This window comes from Brettanomyces bruxellensis, chromosome 8, assembly GCF_011074885.1.
Source record: "Brettanomyces bruxellensis chromosome 8, complete sequence".
Taxonomy (NCBI): domain Eukaryota; kingdom Fungi; phylum Ascomycota; class Pichiomycetes; order Pichiales; family Pichiaceae; genus Brettanomyces; species Brettanomyces bruxellensis.
Window position 1 is genome coordinate 1,887,175 of NC_054689.1, and position 17,360 is coordinate 1,904,534.

General features: G+C 37.1%; 10 protein-coding genes across 10 annotated transcripts; 6 read left to right on the forward strand and 4 right to left on the reverse strand.

Annotated features, from left to right (window-relative positions):
* Positions 1 to 24: 24 nt before the first annotated feature.
* BRETT_001037 (uncharacterized protein) lies at positions 25 to 1,383 on the reverse strand (the record flags this gene model as incomplete). Its single annotated transcript, XM_041279594.1, has 1 exon — positions 25 to 1,383. The coding sequence occupies one exon, from the start codon at positions 1,381 to 1,383 to the stop codon at positions 25 to 27; it is 1,359 nt and encodes a 452-aa protein (XP_041137808.1).
* A 1,198-nt stretch (positions 1,384 to 2,581) lies between these two features.
* On the forward strand, positions 2,582 to 3,625 carry BRETT_001038 (uncharacterized protein; the record flags this gene model as incomplete). Its single annotated transcript, XM_041279595.1, has 1 exon — positions 2,582 to 3,625. One exon carries the CDS (start codon positions 2,582 to 2,584, stop codon positions 3,623 to 3,625), a length of 1,044 nt encoding a protein of 347 aa, XP_041137809.1.
* A 396-nt stretch (positions 3,626 to 4,021) lies between these two features.
* Positions 4,022 to 4,450, reverse strand: BRETT_001039 (uncharacterized protein; the record flags this gene model as incomplete). The annotated part of the gene is made up of 1 exon (XM_041279596.1): positions 4,022 to 4,450. One exon carries the CDS (start codon positions 4,448 to 4,450, stop codon positions 4,022 to 4,024), a length of 429 nt encoding a protein of 142 aa, XP_041137810.1.
* A 526-nt stretch (positions 4,451 to 4,976) lies between these two features.
* Positions 4,977 to 5,880, forward strand: BRETT_001040 (uncharacterized protein; the record flags this gene model as incomplete). Its single annotated transcript, XM_041279597.1, has 2 exons — positions 4,977 to 4,979; positions 5,044 to 5,880. 2 exons carry the CDS (start codon positions 4,977 to 4,979, stop codon positions 5,878 to 5,880), a joined length of 840 nt encoding a protein of 279 aa, XP_041137811.1.
* A 359-nt stretch (positions 5,881 to 6,239) lies between these two features.
* BRETT_001041 (uncharacterized protein) lies at positions 6,240 to 7,235 on the forward strand (the record flags this gene model as incomplete). The annotated part of the gene is made up of 1 exon (XM_041279598.1): positions 6,240 to 7,235. The coding sequence occupies one exon, from the start codon at positions 6,240 to 6,242 to the stop codon at positions 7,233 to 7,235; it is 996 nt and encodes a 331-aa protein (XP_041137812.1).
* A 2,915-nt stretch (positions 7,236 to 10,150) lies between these two features.
* Positions 10,151 to 12,625, forward strand: BRETT_001042 (uncharacterized protein; the record flags this gene model as incomplete). Its single annotated transcript, XM_041279599.1, has 1 exon — positions 10,151 to 12,625. The coding sequence occupies one exon, from the start codon at positions 10,151 to 10,153 to the stop codon at positions 12,623 to 12,625; it is 2,475 nt and encodes an 824-aa protein (XP_041137813.1).
* A 452-nt stretch (positions 12,626 to 13,077) lies between these two features.
* Positions 13,078 to 13,563, forward strand: TIM17 (translocase of the inner membrane; the record flags this gene model as incomplete). Its single annotated transcript, XM_041279600.1, has 1 exon — positions 13,078 to 13,563. One exon carries the CDS (start codon positions 13,078 to 13,080, stop codon positions 13,561 to 13,563), a length of 486 nt encoding a protein of 161 aa, XP_041137814.1.
* Positions 13,564 to 14,126: 563 nt separating this feature from the next.
* On the forward strand, positions 14,127 to 14,705 carry BRETT_001044 (uncharacterized protein; the record flags this gene model as incomplete). The annotated part of the gene is made up of 1 exon (XM_041279601.1): positions 14,127 to 14,705. One exon carries the CDS (start codon positions 14,127 to 14,129, stop codon positions 14,703 to 14,705), a length of 579 nt encoding a protein of 192 aa, XP_041137815.1.
* A 140-nt stretch (positions 14,706 to 14,845) lies between these two features.
* Positions 14,846 to 16,126, reverse strand: BRETT_001045 (uncharacterized protein; the record flags this gene model as incomplete). Its single annotated transcript, XM_041279602.1, has 1 exon — positions 14,846 to 16,126. The coding sequence occupies one exon, from the start codon at positions 16,124 to 16,126 to the stop codon at positions 14,846 to 14,848; it is 1,281 nt and encodes a 426-aa protein (XP_041137816.1).
* A 271-nt stretch (positions 16,127 to 16,397) lies between these two features.
* BRETT_001046 (uncharacterized protein) lies at positions 16,398 to 17,243 on the reverse strand (the record flags this gene model as incomplete). Its single annotated transcript, XM_041279603.1, has 1 exon — positions 16,398 to 17,243. One exon carries the CDS (start codon positions 17,241 to 17,243, stop codon positions 16,398 to 16,400), a length of 846 nt encoding a protein of 281 aa, XP_041137817.1.
* Positions 17,244 to 17,360: the final 117 nt, after the last annotated feature.

The following is a 17,360-nucleotide window of genomic DNA, read 5'->3' on the forward strand; positions in this document are numbered from 1 at the left end:
ACAACAAAGAAACATACTCACAATCTATTTCTCGTAAAGATTTTCGTGTACATGCCTTATTGCTATTCCAAGTCTTCTGGATCCTTCATAAAGATCTTCATATTCACCGGAAGCGTATGTTGCCCTGAACCCAGCCATCACCATATCATCTATCATAAACCAATGCCCTTTTGTTAGATATATTTTCTCTTTAAGTGCTTGATCATAGACCAAATCTTCTAATTCTAGTGCCCATTCAGAATCATCTTCACTTCTGTCAAGTTTTGGAAACTTATCTAATTGAAGTTTAATCCATAAAAACATACCACTAGATGGCTTATTCCAGGAACATAATGATTTTGGAAGATACTTATCGAAAGCATCTAAAATGATATCTCTTCTACGACGATAATTTGCTTGAATATATTCAATCCACTGATGAAAACCTCGCTGCCTCCACTCTTGCATCAACATATAAACAATTAGTTGAGACGGAGCGGCTGCCGAATGAATGCTCAACTCATTCATCATAGTTAGCTTTTTAACAAAAAATTTATTTGCGGTAACAACACTGATTCTCATTCCTGGCATCATCATCTTGCTGAAGGAATCAATTCTTAATACACGCCCATCATTGTCGAACTTTAAAAGAGAAGGAACATTTTTAGCCGAAGGATCCAATTGTAAATGGAAATATGGATCATCTTCTACAACAAGAATATCATGCTTTTGGCAAATTTGTAACAAATCTTTCTTTCTTTGTATAGTCATAGTAATGCCAGAGGGATTTTGTCCAAAAGGCATGCAGTAATAAAATTTCGGCTTTCTATATTTTTTGGTACGCTCGTCCTCATACCAATTCGTAAGAATCATATCAAGATCATTGACATCGACACCATCTGCATCCATTTTTACACCAAAGACTTTTAATCTTAATGGCTTACAGGATTCCAAGAAACAAGGATATGTCAATTCTTCCGCCAAAATGGTATCAATCTCTGGATCACAAATCATTCTGAGAATCTGATCAAAAGATAAGGTTGCACCTGACTGAATAAGGCAATCCCAGTCACGGAACGCAGGCTTGTGAAATTCTTCTATATGCCCATGTGTCCATTTTTTAAAATAAGTTGTTCCACTAGCAGACATATACTGACACATTTGATAAATTTCTGAGGCACCTTCCTTTGAATTGGCATCATCTTCATTGGAGCCAATAGCTGTTTTCTTAAAGTTTGAGTCAGGAGTTGTGTACTTAATGGACAATCCTTTCAATGGAAAACAGTCAGAATGTGGCATTCCGCATCCAAAAGATATGATATCTGGCCCACCGACTGTTTTCATAACAGAAGGATGCCGATTTTTTGCCTCAACACTTAAAAATCTATTCCAATCTTGCGTCATGGTTTTAATTCGACTTTGCTTTAGGATATAACAGCAGTAGGATCTTAGGACACAGGTACACTAAGATGACTGAAAGAAACTAAGTTTGACAATTATTATTTATATCTATATTTTTTCTTTCATTTTAGGGATAATTATTAGAATCTAGAAGGGAATTTGAGCAGGTTTATATACAGAAGGATAAGGGATACCATCCTTTTGTAAAATATACGCTGAATCCAATGGTAACAATAAAAAATTAATAAAAGTACCAGATTCAGTTAAGCGCGCACCTTATTTTTTCAGCTAATGGTATCTATCCCCGATCGAAAACCTTACGTTGACACGCTTTTAAACCTTCCAGCTTTTTTGAACAATAAACTTAAACTTATAAGTACCTTCGATTATTATTCTTTTGCTTTAAAGGAAAAGAACGAAGATGGATACGATATAAGGCCACATCAAACGTAGCAATATAAAATATTATGGAGGGGAATAACGCAGACGCTAATCGGCAAGCATTCATTATTTATTATGATAAAGATGCCTAACCGTTTTCCTATAACCGTACTGCTTTTTGGAAATTATATTAGTCTCATTTTACATTTATTCATAAATAGTGAGAGTAACACAAGAAGATGCGATCTGTCGGAGTAATTTCCCTTCATTTTCAGATACGAAGTTAACATTGCTACATTTAATTTGGGAGGAACTCAATCATAGATGACAGTATATTACATTTCCATACATTATATTATGTCGCAGCATCTCCTTTCAGAAAAAAGTCGTTATAATTTCGAATTTAGACAGAGTGCGTTTCACCGGAACGTTAGCCTCCTAGTCGCTGCCGACTTTTAATCCGCCTTCGCAATTTAACCATATCACCAAAATTATATTTCCGTACAAGAATTTTATGTAGCACAGCCTTTCTCTAATGCCCTCGACACAACACACAATTCCTAAATTTTATTTTTTTTCTCTGGCTGTGGTTGTTGTGGTATTAGAGGCTGCAGAATTAAGAATATATCAACTATCGTTCATAGGTTCTGACAAGCTAGTTCCAAACTAGGTTTAACTGAATTCAAATAACGGGCATCGAGGGGCAGTGTATATATTTTATCAGAAATAAACCAAAAGGGTAAACTTTTGCATTCAGACTTTTCATTCGGTATTCAAGTATATTACATTTCTTATTCGCATCGGCTCGCAGACATCTAAAATGGCAGAAAAATCATCAAAAGAATCTGTGTCGTTCTCTGTCGATCCTTTTTCCAACGAAAGAATATCAGGTCACAAATCGGTTGCAACAAATGATGCAACTGATAGCAGGAGTTCCAACACAGGAGCATTTGGCTTTTTTAAAGGGTCTGCCTTTGCGAAGGCGGTGGCTTCAAACACAGAGCCTCCAAAAAATTTCAATGCTAACAGAAGAACCAGTGTTTCTGCCGAAGCAATGAATCCAAATAACTTTAAGGATGACTGGAAGGCACCTGTTCATCATCTTACACATGAACAATTGCAACGTTTAAACGATTCAGTTGTAAAAAACTTTTTGTTCAGTCAGTTGGACCAGGAGTCGCTAAAAACTATCATTTTTGCTTTGGAGGAAAAGCGGGTGAATAAAGGTGACGAGGTTATCAAACAGGGTGATCAGGGTGATTTTTTCTATGTTGTCGAGAAAGGCAAAGTTAGTTATTATGTTGATGGTAAAAAGGTGAATGATTCTTCAAATGGTTCTTCTTTTGGTGAGCTAGCATTGATGTATAATTCACCTAGAGCTGCAACTGTTGTTGCCGAATCAGACTGTATACTGTGGGCATTGGATAGGATGACTTTTAGGAGGATCCTTTTGGAAAGAACTTCTAGGAAGAGAAGCATGTATGACCGCTTTTTAAAGGAGGTTCCATTATTGAAATCACTTTCATCATACGAAAGGTCAAAGTTGGCTGATGCTTTGAACACAGAAAACTATGTTGAAGGGAAGAATATTGTCACACAGGGAGAGGGTGGTGAGAATTTCTATTTTATCGAAAATGGTACGGCGGATGTTATCAAAGATGGTAAAGTTGTCCAAAAATTAAGGAAAGGTGATTATTTCGGAGAATTGGCTTTGCTCTATGATTCACCTAGACAGGCAACTGTTAAGGCTACCAGTTCTTTAAAAGTGGTGACATTAGGAAAAAGTGGTTTCCAGAGATTGTTGGGTCCTGCCGTCGAAGTTCTTAAACTTCAAGATCCTACAAAAAAGATGAAGTCAAATTGAGGCATGACATTATCAAGCTAAGAAATGCATGGAGCATTCTATAGTTTTATTGGATATATACATAACTGCGGGAAGCTTTTTCGAATAACCAACCTTCCTGATCTTTTTCTTTCTATCACTTTACGTTTTTTTTTTTTTTTTTGCTTCATTTGTTTGCACCAATTAACTTTTACTATGCTTGGGGAAAAGTGACAACGTACAAGAAAAACACTCATAGCTTTATTGGAAGAGCAGCATGCTCAGGATATAAATAATAAAAGAACAATAACTTAAAGGCGCATTAAAAGGAGAAATCAAAAGAGATGAAGATAATAATAGGAAAGTGACAGTAAATCACATCGCACTTAAACACTTCTGAAAATGATTTTATCCAAAAAGAAAGTTCAAAATCTGCCTTCATGCGACAACTCCGGTGTAGAACTCTCTTTGAGAAAGCATCCAAGCAATTGAGCAAGTTGAGACAATCAAAGGACCAAATAGACCCTTGTCAAACTTGCAGCTTTTGTAGTAAAGCCATTCAGAGCCGAAATGCCATAAGGCAATACAATAAGAAGCAATGCAAATATTATAAACATTAACATCATTGATATGGTAGGCAGCGAAGTAACGAATAATAGCAGAAATAAGAGTCCACGTACCAAAAGTACGTGCAGACAAAGGAGTGACCTCCTCAGGCTTGTTTGCATACACCTGCTTAGTTAATGCTAGATTAACGTAAGTCTGGACGGAGTTAAAAACAGAAACAATCGAAATGAAAAACAACCATTTTGGCAAGATACCTGGTGCAGTTGGTAAGTGCGTAGTTAGAGTATCAATGAGAGACATTGTTAAGACACAGCAAAGTGATCAACCTTAAAACCTTATAATAAATATGGATAAGCGTTACAAAAACGTTCGAAGGTATATATTTGCAAGAAGAAAAATTCACATGTGTAAGAAAAAAGGAGTGCCAGCTGGGCATCCAGATATAGGGCACATGAACTGGCAACAGGCAAGAGCTTTTCCTCGTATAGAATGTTTATGATTCCAAAATTTCGGACCAGAACCAGAATGTATGTATTGTTTTCCGGGAATCGTGAAAAAATTTTGGTGCGGTATATGTGGGAGAGCAGTCCGACAAAGAAACACCTAAGTATTTCAACGACGCGTCGAGCGACTAAAAGCAACTTCTCATTGCCGGAATCTTTGGGTGATAAAGGATGAGGGAAAAGAACGGATATTTTTTTGTGTAGTAGTCTATTTCGTCGACAAACCGATGAATAAACAACCACAAGAGTAAGCGTGGTGTATTAGTATATATCAGCTATAAAAAAAATAAATACACGAACCGTTTGCTTAGAAACAAAAGATAATGGTATGTTTTAATTGTCTTTGGTCGTAAGGTAGAACATTGGTACTAACATTCCGATTTCCTTCAGTCGGATAAAGCATTTGATGCATCGCTAGATTTGTTGAGGCGTTTGAATCCCAAGAAGATATCCAAGAACCTTTTAAATCTTTGTCGACTTGAGCCAGAATTAGCGGAAGATCTTTTATCGTCAGTTGATACTCCATTGAAAATCCAGAAATGTGGAAAGACGGGCAAAAGCTACTTGTGCTGTGACTACAACAGAGATGGCGACTCTTATAGATCACCTTGGAGTAACCAATATTATCCTACAATTGGTGATGAGGATCAAGCGCCTCACCCAACTGCGTACTTGAGAACAATGGAAGAGTTTGCCAATGATTCTTTTGATATTTACAGGGATCTTTATTATGAGGGCGGGGAATCCAGTGTGTACTTTTGGGATACGGAAGATGAAGATGTTAATCAAACTGGTGAAATCGGATTTGCTGGTGTAGTGTTACTTAAAAAGCAAATTGATCCAACAAATCAAGGTAACGGTGGATGCTGGGATTCTATACACGTCTTTGAAGTTATTCCAGAGAATTCTGGTATAGCGACATACAAGTTAACTTCTACAGTCATTTTAGATCTTTCTACATCGCAGGATATGGACATGTTTTTGAGTGGAAACTTGACGAGGCAGAATGAGAAGAAGCTGAAGTACACTAGTGCCTCCTCTCATGTTGCGAACATTGGATCCGTAATAGAAGATACGGAGAGCAAATTAAGAAATATGCTTCAAGAAGTGTATTTCGATAAAACGAAGAGTATAATCGGAGATTTGAGATCAATTCAGACACTTAATGTTAAGGAAGATGAAAGATTAAGGCAAGAGACACTTATCAAGAAACTACGGCAGTTGTAAGTCAGTATTTAATATTTTCAGAGATTTTTCTATTAAAGGCATTTACATAAAAACGCTTTCTTTAGGCTGTGATAAAATGTGGATGGGATTTGTTCCGTGGTTTAACGAAGTTATAAGTAATATGAAATCATTTTAACACATCCGTACATCATAAATAATTTGTATGTCGCTCACATATTCGGGGGACTGCTCATCCGGATTTTCCAAAGGATCTTATTCATTTATACTATAAACATTTGTCATTAGCATATATTTGGGAACTAAGCACACCATTTTTAAGTTTAAATCTACTGTAACTACATAGAGTAGTGAGTGATTTAATTAAAGGAGGAGTATCTAAACCAAGTCAAAAGTACATTATGGTTGTGAGCATTTCACGGGTTTACGCCGATGTGAATGAGCACAAACCTAAGTCATATTGGGATTACGAGAATCTCTCTATATCTTGGGGAACACAGAAAAGTTATGAGGTTACAAGGAAAGTGGGTAGAGGAAAATATTCAGAGGTTTTTGAGGGTTGTGAAATGGGTACAGGAAATAAGATAATAATTAAGGCACTTAAGCCAATAAAGAAGAAGAAGATCAAGAAGGAGATAAAAATTTTACAGGATTTGGCAGGGGGACCACAGATAGTGGAACTTTTAGATGTTGTGAGGGATCCAATATCGAAAACACCGGCACTGATATTTGAATACGTTAATAATATGGATTTTAAGGTTCTCTATCCACAACTCACAGATATGGAAGTTCGTTTCTACATGTATAAATTACTGGAGGCAATAAATTATGCACATTCAATGGGTATAATGCATAGAGATATTAAGCCTCACAATGTTATGATTGATCGTGCGCATAAGAAGTTGAGACTTATTGACTGGGGATTGGCTGAGTTTTACCATCCAGGAATGGATTACAACGTTAGAGTAGCATCTAGATACTTTAAAGGTCCAGAACTACTGGTCGATTATCGATTTTATGATTACTCTTTAGATATATGGTCATTCGGTGCAACATTTGCTTCAATAATTTTTAAAAAAGAACCTTTTTTTTATGGGAAATCCAATACCGACCAACTTGTTCAGATCGCTCGTGTTCTCGGAACTGACGATCTATACAAATATTTAGACAAATACGGCTTGAAGCTGGGACAACAATATGCTGATCTTGGCCATTATATTCGTAGGCCATGGAAACGTTTTGTTAATGATGGTAACAAAAATTTAGTAAGTGATGAGGCCATTGATTTGATAGACAAAATTCTTCGTTACGACCATCAAACAAGACTTACCGCCAAAGAATGCATGATGCATGCATACTTTGATCCGATTCGATCAGTTCTCAAATTGTCAAAGTAGAAATAGAGGTACAGAGAAATCTTAGAAGTTTTAATTGCATAAACTCATCTCTGCGGTGATAATTAATCAATAATATGTATACTCATTTCGTATCTGAAATCGGGGGATGAAATCTCCGTATAATATCGTTTCTTTCGAAACCATAAATATTAAACTCTACTCATCGCAATGAGATATTTTTTGTGCCTCAGAAAGTATCGTAAAGGAGTGGCCGTTCTAATAACCATAAGAAAAACTTGTATCTTATATATACACCTATCAGAGAGCAAAATCGCTTTGTATTGCTCATCCATTGCAGCCAAGTCGACCAAGTTCTTTAATACCCAACATAAAATATTCTGACATGAAGAAATAGATCTAAACCTTGAAGGATAAGTTTGCATTTTGTGGGATCCCAACAACGGTTTATATCTATTCCAGGCCATGCTCTCTTGAGGATTTCTGGTATTTACAACAATGATGTCTTCAAGAAGACCAATCAACTTTCTTGCAGCATGCTGCCTATTGAAATAGGCACAATTAAATTGCATCTGAAATAATTTGGACAGTTGACTATAAATCTCCGAACATAATCTCATATTATGACCATTATCCTGATGCTGTGCAACAACGAGAGCCAATCTATGGATATCTGAAGAAATAGGACTTTGAATAATAGTTTCGCGCGTATCTTCGATATCCTCGATCAACCCATTCAAATCCTTCGAAATACTCTTCAATGTTTTTGTGAGACATCGTTTTAATGTTGTTTGCGGAGTAAGTTGATGACTTTTTAAAGGGAGAAATCTTGTTGTAGAACCCCGGAGCCTTTTTCTTCTTGGAGAGACAAGTCGTATGTAAAGGTTAAAAACAAAAACTGAAGGTAATTCAGGGAATGATTAGTTAGTTCTCGATCAAATTGGAATCTTTGAAGGAACAAAAAGAAGCCACTTACTTTTGATATCCGGCTTTTTTCTATTAACGTACTGGGATCTGCAAAATAATACCAATGCTGTGGCCTAAATAGGAGGGTTAGTATGTCTAGTGGGACATATTAGTAAAAACGATGAAGAGGAAACATACAAGCAATAAGTCGTCTTCAGCAATACATTGGGCCGCACCTGTCTGCATACTATTGGATTATGTAAATGTACTTTAAAACAAACTTGAGTTCTGAGTGGATCGAAAGTGAAGCTTAGTAAAAGGGAGAAAATGTGAACACGCGTCATGGGATTAAAAGGGATTTCCACTGCTCGAAAAAGGGCAATTGAGATGGCCTATGCTTTCATCGGGAAATTATCCACTCGCGGTAAATTTAGGCATGGGGCAAAAATATGGGAAATAGACGATGTAAACAAGATCAGTATTAATTTGCGGCGTTATTTAGGTACGCCGTAAGCAGACAAAAAGATGAAAACGACACATTGGTGGAGAATTCACAAGTAAACTGTACCCAAGGTTCACACACAAATATTAGATAAAGAACAGTGCTATTAGATAAAGAACAGTGCCAACACTTTTGGGCTGACGGAAGAAACCCAAAAATATGCAAAAAAATAAAAAATAAAAAATAAATGTAGTATATAGTCCATAATTAAAAGTAGGAAGGGAAGATCCGCACATATAATTAAATTGTAGGCAGATCCCCATATAACAGCTGTTAAACTTAGTTTTAAGAACAAATGTTCGGCCGAATAAACACACACAAAAAATAAATACTGCGTTTAAATTGTATTTAGTATATTGTCCAAGAATACGAGACAGTTCCTTAATTCATTGTTAAAAAGACTGGGCTTTACGATCGCTGCACAAAACTATTATTCTACCGAGTGCCTGGCACACCAATAAAGTAAACATACACGGCACATTTATTAATTGATTCTTTAGATTTCCATAAAACGTAGGTCTCGAGATAATGCTGCGATAAGGCGTCTTGGCTTGATCTCGAATATTTAGTCTTCATGTCAAATTATTTTTTTGTCTGGCAGCTACAACATGAAAAACATCACAAACCATAATAGTATCGGGAAAAAAAGAAAAATCGTTGTATGAAAAGTTCGGACGATGATCCAACTATGGAAAGAAAGAAAGACGGGTAGGGGAAAAATATGTATGGAGAGCCAAATCGTAAATTAAAATGTGAACTTACATTACAAGGCCTTTTCTATGTTTATCTAATTTAAGAATGAACAAGTCGGAATTGATAAATAAATGCGGCATGTATTACATAGAAGAGTTCCTGTGCAGTGAGAAACAGGCTCGAAAAAAAGTGGATATGGATAGCCGCTCACTCTTTTCGGTATCTGCCCAGTCCAAATGGTCCGATCTCATTGTTGATATTAGCTTTATGGAGAAAGAACATTTGCCCCAGCGGCATAATCCAGAAACAGTACAAAATTGCTTCCCGAAATCGTCTACGAATAACATAACCTTCTGAATCGCTGCTATTAGGAAGTGGAATGTGTTAATTGGTGTGTGCAAGAGACTTTATGCGAAGGGCCCTGTTTCTTCCTTAGGGTCTTCCAATAATGCCGGCAAAAGCCCGTATCACGATACCTAAACGACAATGCATATGATGTTTCAAAATTATTTTTTGTTAATTACAAGAGTTACCCATCTAACAGGAAGAAGAATGAGCCGAGATACATATTGGTATACACGTATGCATCCTGTATCTTCATGTGCTTTAGTGTACATCTTTTATTTTATTTTTTTTCAGAGAACTCCTTCACATTGTTCTGGCGGTTCTCCTTTTTTTTTGTTCTATTTCATTTTTATATTATCGGAACTTTTTTTTTCTGTCGTCAGCTAAGTTTTGACTCGTCTCATTTATACAATCCTTGGGAACTGTTCCTTTTCCTTAAACTATATTTCCACCTTGGCTTTATGAAGCTGCATATTGGCACATTCTATCTGTGGCTTGTATTACTGTAATGATGGAATCACATGTCATTTATAAACAGACTAAACAACCGGAATCAAATTTATCCAAAAATAACGACGAATCCTCCAATCATTTTGTTCCGAATAATTATTCAATAAATTCGACTGGTCCATATCCTTCATTTGACCAAAATTCGTCTTTAGATAAATCAAAACAGCAACAGGAGGAAGGTCCTTTATTTAATAAGCTTGCACCAGTGCAGCAAGACGAGATGTCACCATACCTAGAGATCGAGCAACAGCAAGCTTTAGCAAGGAAATGTTATCAGGCCCAAACTTCGACATATTCATCATATCCGAACACACCATATGCCACTGTACAAGCTCCACCATCGAATATACAAACAAAAGCTTCACCCTGCTTTTCGGTTCAAAATACTACAGGAATAGCAGGTTCGCGTATTGGCCTGTCAAATAGAAGAATGCCATCATTTTCTCATACCATGCAGCAATTCTCATCGCCGCCGACTTCAAATCCATTGTCACTATCATCATCATCATCTCCTTATATGCTAACTGGTATACCGTTGAATTATGGCCCCAACCAGGAACGAACAAACTATCCTCAGGTAGGTGAGCATCTCGGTGCATTCAGGAATCCATGGGGTTCGATGCCTATACCGGAGACTTCAATTACATCTTCTCCACAGCAGGTCGGAAATTACAGTTATAATCTACCAGCCGATCACTATGGTAATCGGAGTTCGTTTTCATCCGCTCTCTCCACTACGTTTGAAGATATGGAGTTGAACGGTCGTACAAACCAAAAGTATATGCCAACAACTACTCAGCCGCCTGTACTAGGAGTGTCAAAACAAATTCAAGCTGCACATATACCCAAGCAGCAGATATCTCGCAAGCAAGCTCCTCCTGCATCATTGTCATCTAACCTTCGTGGAGCTCCGAGAAGAAGATCAATTGCTGCTGGATGCTTTGCTACCGATTATTCAGGTAGTGCATTATCGCATCCGTTGAATACATACAGCACATCAACCTCTCCGACCGAAGATTTACCCTCACAGTTTTCATACGTTATGCCATCGATGATACACAAACAAGGCTTGCCTCCAAACTTGCATTCCCAACATTCACAGATCACCTGTAAGAGAATAATTCCTGCTCCAAGGTTTAGCAGGGTGAAGTCGTTGGGTGACTTACGTCCCAAAATAAACGTGAAACCAAAATATAGAAGAGCCACATCCAGAAATACGTATGTTTCTCCTTTAAATGCATTAACTACATCCATATCTGCCTCTTATATGATGTGTGTTCCTGAGTTCAGCTATAGAAAGTCACAGAACCCACGAAGAGTGCTAACTAAGCCTAGCGAACCGCGAGGAAATCAGGGATTTGACAATGACTCTCAGGATTATATTTTGTATGTCAATGATATTTTGGGAACACAGGAGAACAAGAAGTATTTGGTAATTGATATATTGGGTTACGGCACTTTTGGACAGGTGGTAAAATGTCAGAATTTGGATACCCATGAAATAGTGGCTGTTAAGGTGGTTAAATCAATACCAATGTATTTTAACAAACTGTTTGCGGAGGCTTCAATTCTTGAATACCTGAATCAAAGGGTTGACCCTAAAGATGAACATCACATAATGCGTTTGAAGGACAAGTTTGTTCATAAAGGTCACATCTGTCTAGTTTTGGAACTACTTTCCTTGAACTTATATCAACTATTAAAGCAGAACCAGTTTAATGGCCTCAGCATAAACCTAATCAAGGAGTTTACAGTGCAATTACTGGATGCGCTTTGTACATTTAAAGAGGCCGAGCTAATACATGGCGATCTAAAACCGGAGAATATATTACTTGTCAGTTCAGACCATGCGGAGATTAAGGTCATTGATTTTGGATCGGCATGTCATCAAAAGCAGGTCTCGAACCCATATATACAATCAAGGTTTTATCGTTCCCCAGAAGTAATTCTTGGACTCGCATATGGACCTCCAATTGATATGTGGTCTGTAGGATGCATTCTGTCCGAACTATTCCTGGGATTTCCATTGTTACCAGGTGCATCTTCATATGATCAACTATTTAGAATAATCAGGATGTTTGGAATGCCACCGAAGTGGATGCTTGAAATGGGTCAGCATTCTCACAACTTCTTCAATAAGCAATTTCTTCCAGGTAGCGGGGAAACACATTATTCTTTTAAGACAATAAATGAATTCTCAAAGGAAAATCACAAAGCTATTCCAAAGCTGCAGGGGGAACATTTTAAGGACCAATATTTGTATGATATTATTATGAACTATAAGATGCCTAAGAAATATATGAATCAACAAATGATTGATAAAGAAATATACAATAGAAAATGTTTTACACATTTTCTTAAGGGTGTATTGGACATTGATCCCCTAAAGAGATGGACACCACAGGAAGCTGCCTTACATCCATTTGTGACAGATAAGCCGTTTAATGGAAATTGGAGTCCACCATCAAGGAGATAATAGATTTGTACCTCTCTCTTCATTTCGGCTTCATGATTCCTAATATGACTGCGGTATGTACATTAACTTTTCTATTAAACTATTGTTAAAACGTAAACATACTTTATTTAAGGGTAGCTAATTTAAATGTGTTGGCTTTTTATAAGATCTCTACAGTGAGTGCACTATTCCATTGTTAGCCGGGAGCATATTGTAAAATGAGAAACACAACGTAAGAAAAATGAAATATATGGTGAAAATCCGATCTTTGGTGATTTATTGAATTGGGTAAAAAATTATTGAAGACGGGGGTGGGCAACCGAATCTGGGCGTCGAAAATTTTTTGTTATGTGCTATATTACAACATTAAGTATCCTTTCAACCCCCAAAGTAAAAAAAAAACAAGAGGCTGTGGCTGCAAACGAGCACATACTTTATAGAGCCGAAGACGTACGTAAAGAGAAGAAACAAAAATGTCTACACCTGAAGCAGACCATTCAAGAGATCCTTGCCCAATTGTTATATTGAATGATTTTGGAGGTGCTTTCGCTATGGGTGCCATTGGTGGATGCATATGGCATGGTATTAAAGGTTTCAGAAATTCACCATATGGTGAAAGATATTCAGGTGCTATTAATGCTGTGAAGGCAAGAGCTCCAGTCGTTGGAGGTAATTTTGGTGTTTGGGGTGGATTATTTTCATTTTATGACTGTGGCTTAAGAGCAGTGAGGAAAAGAGAAGATGCATGGAATGCCATTCTAGCTGGTTTTCTTGTTGGTGGCTCGTTGGCAATTAGAGGTGGAAAAAGACATATTTTCAATTCCGCAGTCACCTGTGCCTGTGTGTTGGGTGTCTTCGAAGGTGTTGGTATGATGTTTTCCAGATACATGGCCTGGGCTAACAAACCTGTGGCCATGCCTGTTCCAGATGAGCAGCAACAAACCCCCTTGGCGGCATAATGGACAATGCATATGTTGCTTTTCTGTTTCATAAGCTCCTGGTTATCTTTACTAATGTGCATTGAGATACTGGCCCTTGTATATATGACATTTAAAGCTGGTTACGACAAATCAAATATGCTTTTTTTCTTCCATCCTCGCATACATTTTGTTTAGTGCAAAATGCGGATTGGGGGTAACAAATGGATGGTACTTCAGGCTAATACCATACTTATTTTTCTTATTTCTATAGTTTTTAACGACTTTTTTTTTTACATTTATACTTATCATTCTTGTGTAGCCTTTGTGATATGTATAGATTATTCTTTCCTTAAGTTGAGAAGGGCAGGATGGCCTTTCAGCATGGGTGCTTAATCAATCAGTTCTTGAAAGGAAAAAAGGAAAATAAAATAAATGTTTTGTGAATTTCAAGGAGACTTCGCGCGACCTGTATTCAAAGATAAATTTATTTACTCAGGGGAAAAATATGGATCATGACAATTTTAGCTTGCATTTTATTCTTCATGTGAATTTACTGTTTATTATTCTACTTATCGGCATCTGCTAACAGTAAAAGAGAGAAAATGAATATTTCAACTGGAGCCGGGGTTCAGAGGAGAAGAGGTGGTCAATCAAATCGACCAGAGGATGAAGTTAATGCAGCCGAGTTAAAACTTGGCCCCGAATTTCAATTAGACCAGACAGATAACCATGGTAATCATACGAAGTTGATAACTTTAAATCTTTCAGAAGCTCGAATTCTTATTAGAGCGGCATTAAAAGAGAGAATGGAAATGTTTCAAGCTATGAAAGGTACAGATAACAAGGATAAGATTAATGCTGAGGCAGATCCAGATGATGAGGTTCTTGCCAGAATGGCTACAGCACCTGGCGCAAACGAAGTTCTTAGCAAAACATTGAAATATTTATCTACATTTTCAAGATTTAAAGATGCAGAGACATGCACTGCGGCTGAAGCCTTGCTTAAAAGTGATGACAACTCAGCACTTCATCCATTTGAAATCGCCCAATTAGGCTCTTTGGCGTGTGAAGATACGGATGAAGCCATTACTCTTATTCCAAGTTTGAATGAAAAGAAGGATAGTATTGATCTCGATAGGATTTTGGAAGAACTTAACAGGTTGGAGACAAACTTCCCGTGAAATGCGGCTTTGTCATAATTTGCTTTTTGTAATATTAGTTTCTACATCACTTCAATAAATGGATGCAATTTGAGTTAAGAACACTAGATATACAGGGAGAGGACTTTGAAATATAAAACCATGAATAACCAATATAACCATTATAAATAGTCTTCTTCATGGAAATACTCCCGGAGAAATCTTTTTCCACTTCCATATCTCCACCACCTTGGAAGGCAGCTGTGCGGGAGGATGTCCAAGTTTTTTTCGTTTTGAGGAATAATGCACCGCTTACCAACTTGGAGAGACACAGAATCCGGAAAAGTGAAAAACGGAGGATGCGTGTACCCTATATCTTCGAAATCTATAATGTCATCCCTATCTAAAAGTAAACTAGCTGCTATAGTATGAACTGGTGCATCACCCCATCTTTCATAATAAAATCCTCCACTCCTACTTAAAAAGTTGAAGTAATCAAGATATTCTTGCGAGCGGAAGAAGTTAAGGTCACCAATCTCGAAATTAGACCAAAAGTGACACATATTGTACGGGGAAGCATCTTTTGGAATCAAAGTTTCTGGACCTATCGGGTCTTTGGAGGTGATGAATGCTATGGATGAATTTTCATGTAAATAACTAGGGTATTCCGTGAGAAAGTTTTCAACTGTGTTCCACAACGTTGGAATTGTGTCTGGGTACTCCAAAATAGAAATAACAAAACCATATTTCTTGCGTTTCTCTCTCATGAGTCGAAATGGGTCCATTTGAAAGTCGCAAAAATATCGAACACCCGGTTCAACTCGAAAATAATAGTCATAGTTCAGGAGCAGTTTCTGCCTAAAGAAAAATCCAGAGTTGAAGTGACACATGTTTCTATAGGATCTAGAGTCACCATATATTACATCATTTTTCGTAAAATTTAGTATGCTCTCATTATATTTTGTTTTATTAATGTATTCTGGGGTATTCCAATCTTCTGGTGGAATATGCCCATAAAATGTTTCACCTGTGGCCATGGCAGAAGTCTCAGTTATAAATTCGGAAGTAAAGTTTGCATCATTGAGAAAAACCCATGGATAATGATAATCACGATTGAATCTATCTTCTAATTCTCGCATTGACTTTAAAACCTCGGGTAGTTCCCAGTTCCGACAGAGCATTAGAATGGTAGCATTTTCTAAATGAGGAGAAGAACGTTGCTTTTCAACATCTGGAAATCTAGCATCCACATATGAATTTGTTGCAGGCTTTAAACGAGAATCCTGTAGTAATAGATGCGTTGAATTTTCGAAATCTGAATTCAACTTCAACGACTGCTCATACAACCCCTTTAAAGTTTCTGGACTTGTCAACGGGATTGATGGTAATATAACCCTTTTTATCCCGAACGATACTAGAAGAATGAATGCAACTATGACAGCACTAGAAAGGCGCCAATTCATCTTTTTGCAACAAAGCGAAAATTACCATCGATTGTGGCCCGCTAGATGATACTCAAAATTTCCATTACAAATAAAGATTACTTGAGAAGTTTAGCAGTTCCACAGTTGTATGAAAGCTTTCGTGTGCAGCCCTAAAAAGTAATTTTTTTTTCTTTTAAAAACTATAAGAAAAGATAGCGGCGGCAGCCAGGGATTTAAAATTAAGTTATACAAACCTATCATTACAATTATTAAACTTCATGAACAAAAACTTAACGACCTTCCTTCAACATCAGTATTTGTCCTTATTTTCAGCAAAAATGGGAATTGCGGTGCTATCTGCTAATTTAACATTTAGACCCACAACACCATCCATTCCCAAATCTATAACTCCCCCCACTGGTTTAAAATTTGAGTTTAAAAGATAATTCAAAACCGAATCAATATTCCGAATTAAAGCAGATGTGGTCATGCTAATATCTCCAATAACAACAGAAAGACAGTTACCAGTACTTGGAACAAACGTTGTACCGCCACAAGTGATTTGAACTTGCTTTTGCACATATTCCGGATCCACCCTTTCATCCTTCATCTTTTGAGATTTCTTCGATTGTACTAACTTTGCTTCAGCTGATGGTCTTGCCATTTGTAGCATTAAGGGATATTTCTTACTCGTTTTTCCGAACACAGTGTTATGGAGGAGAGGATGTATTAATCTATTCAACCGATGGTCTATGAATATGAAGTCATTATTATGATAAAGTTTGTTGGCCTCTTTTTTGTTCATTATTAACTGTCTAAATCTTCTAAAGGGGATGATTTTGTCAAAGGTATCTTCTGTTGCAGAGCCTTTCTTCGTAAGCGGAATCTTGTACACGCTAATAGGGTCTTTGGTAACCAATAGAATTTTCGAGTCTGAAACTTTTCTGACTCTACTTGCTAAAGGAATTATTCTGGGGATGACCTCTTTTGATTTTGATGTTGGCAATCTGGTTTCTATGATAAGATACACCTTCTGATTTGGAGCATCATCTAAGTCAACCTTGGAATGGCCCCGCAAAGCTTCGATAGCTCTTCCAGACTTCGCTTTTAGATCTGAGGCAAGAACTTTAAATTCATACACCCGCTTGCTCTTCATTTAATATAATATATTCTTATTCTAAAGCCTCAAGGGTACAGCATGTAACATCTAAGTCTATACCCCACCCATCTGTGTGATCTTTGGTACAGGTGAAAAATTAGTTTATTGCACTGT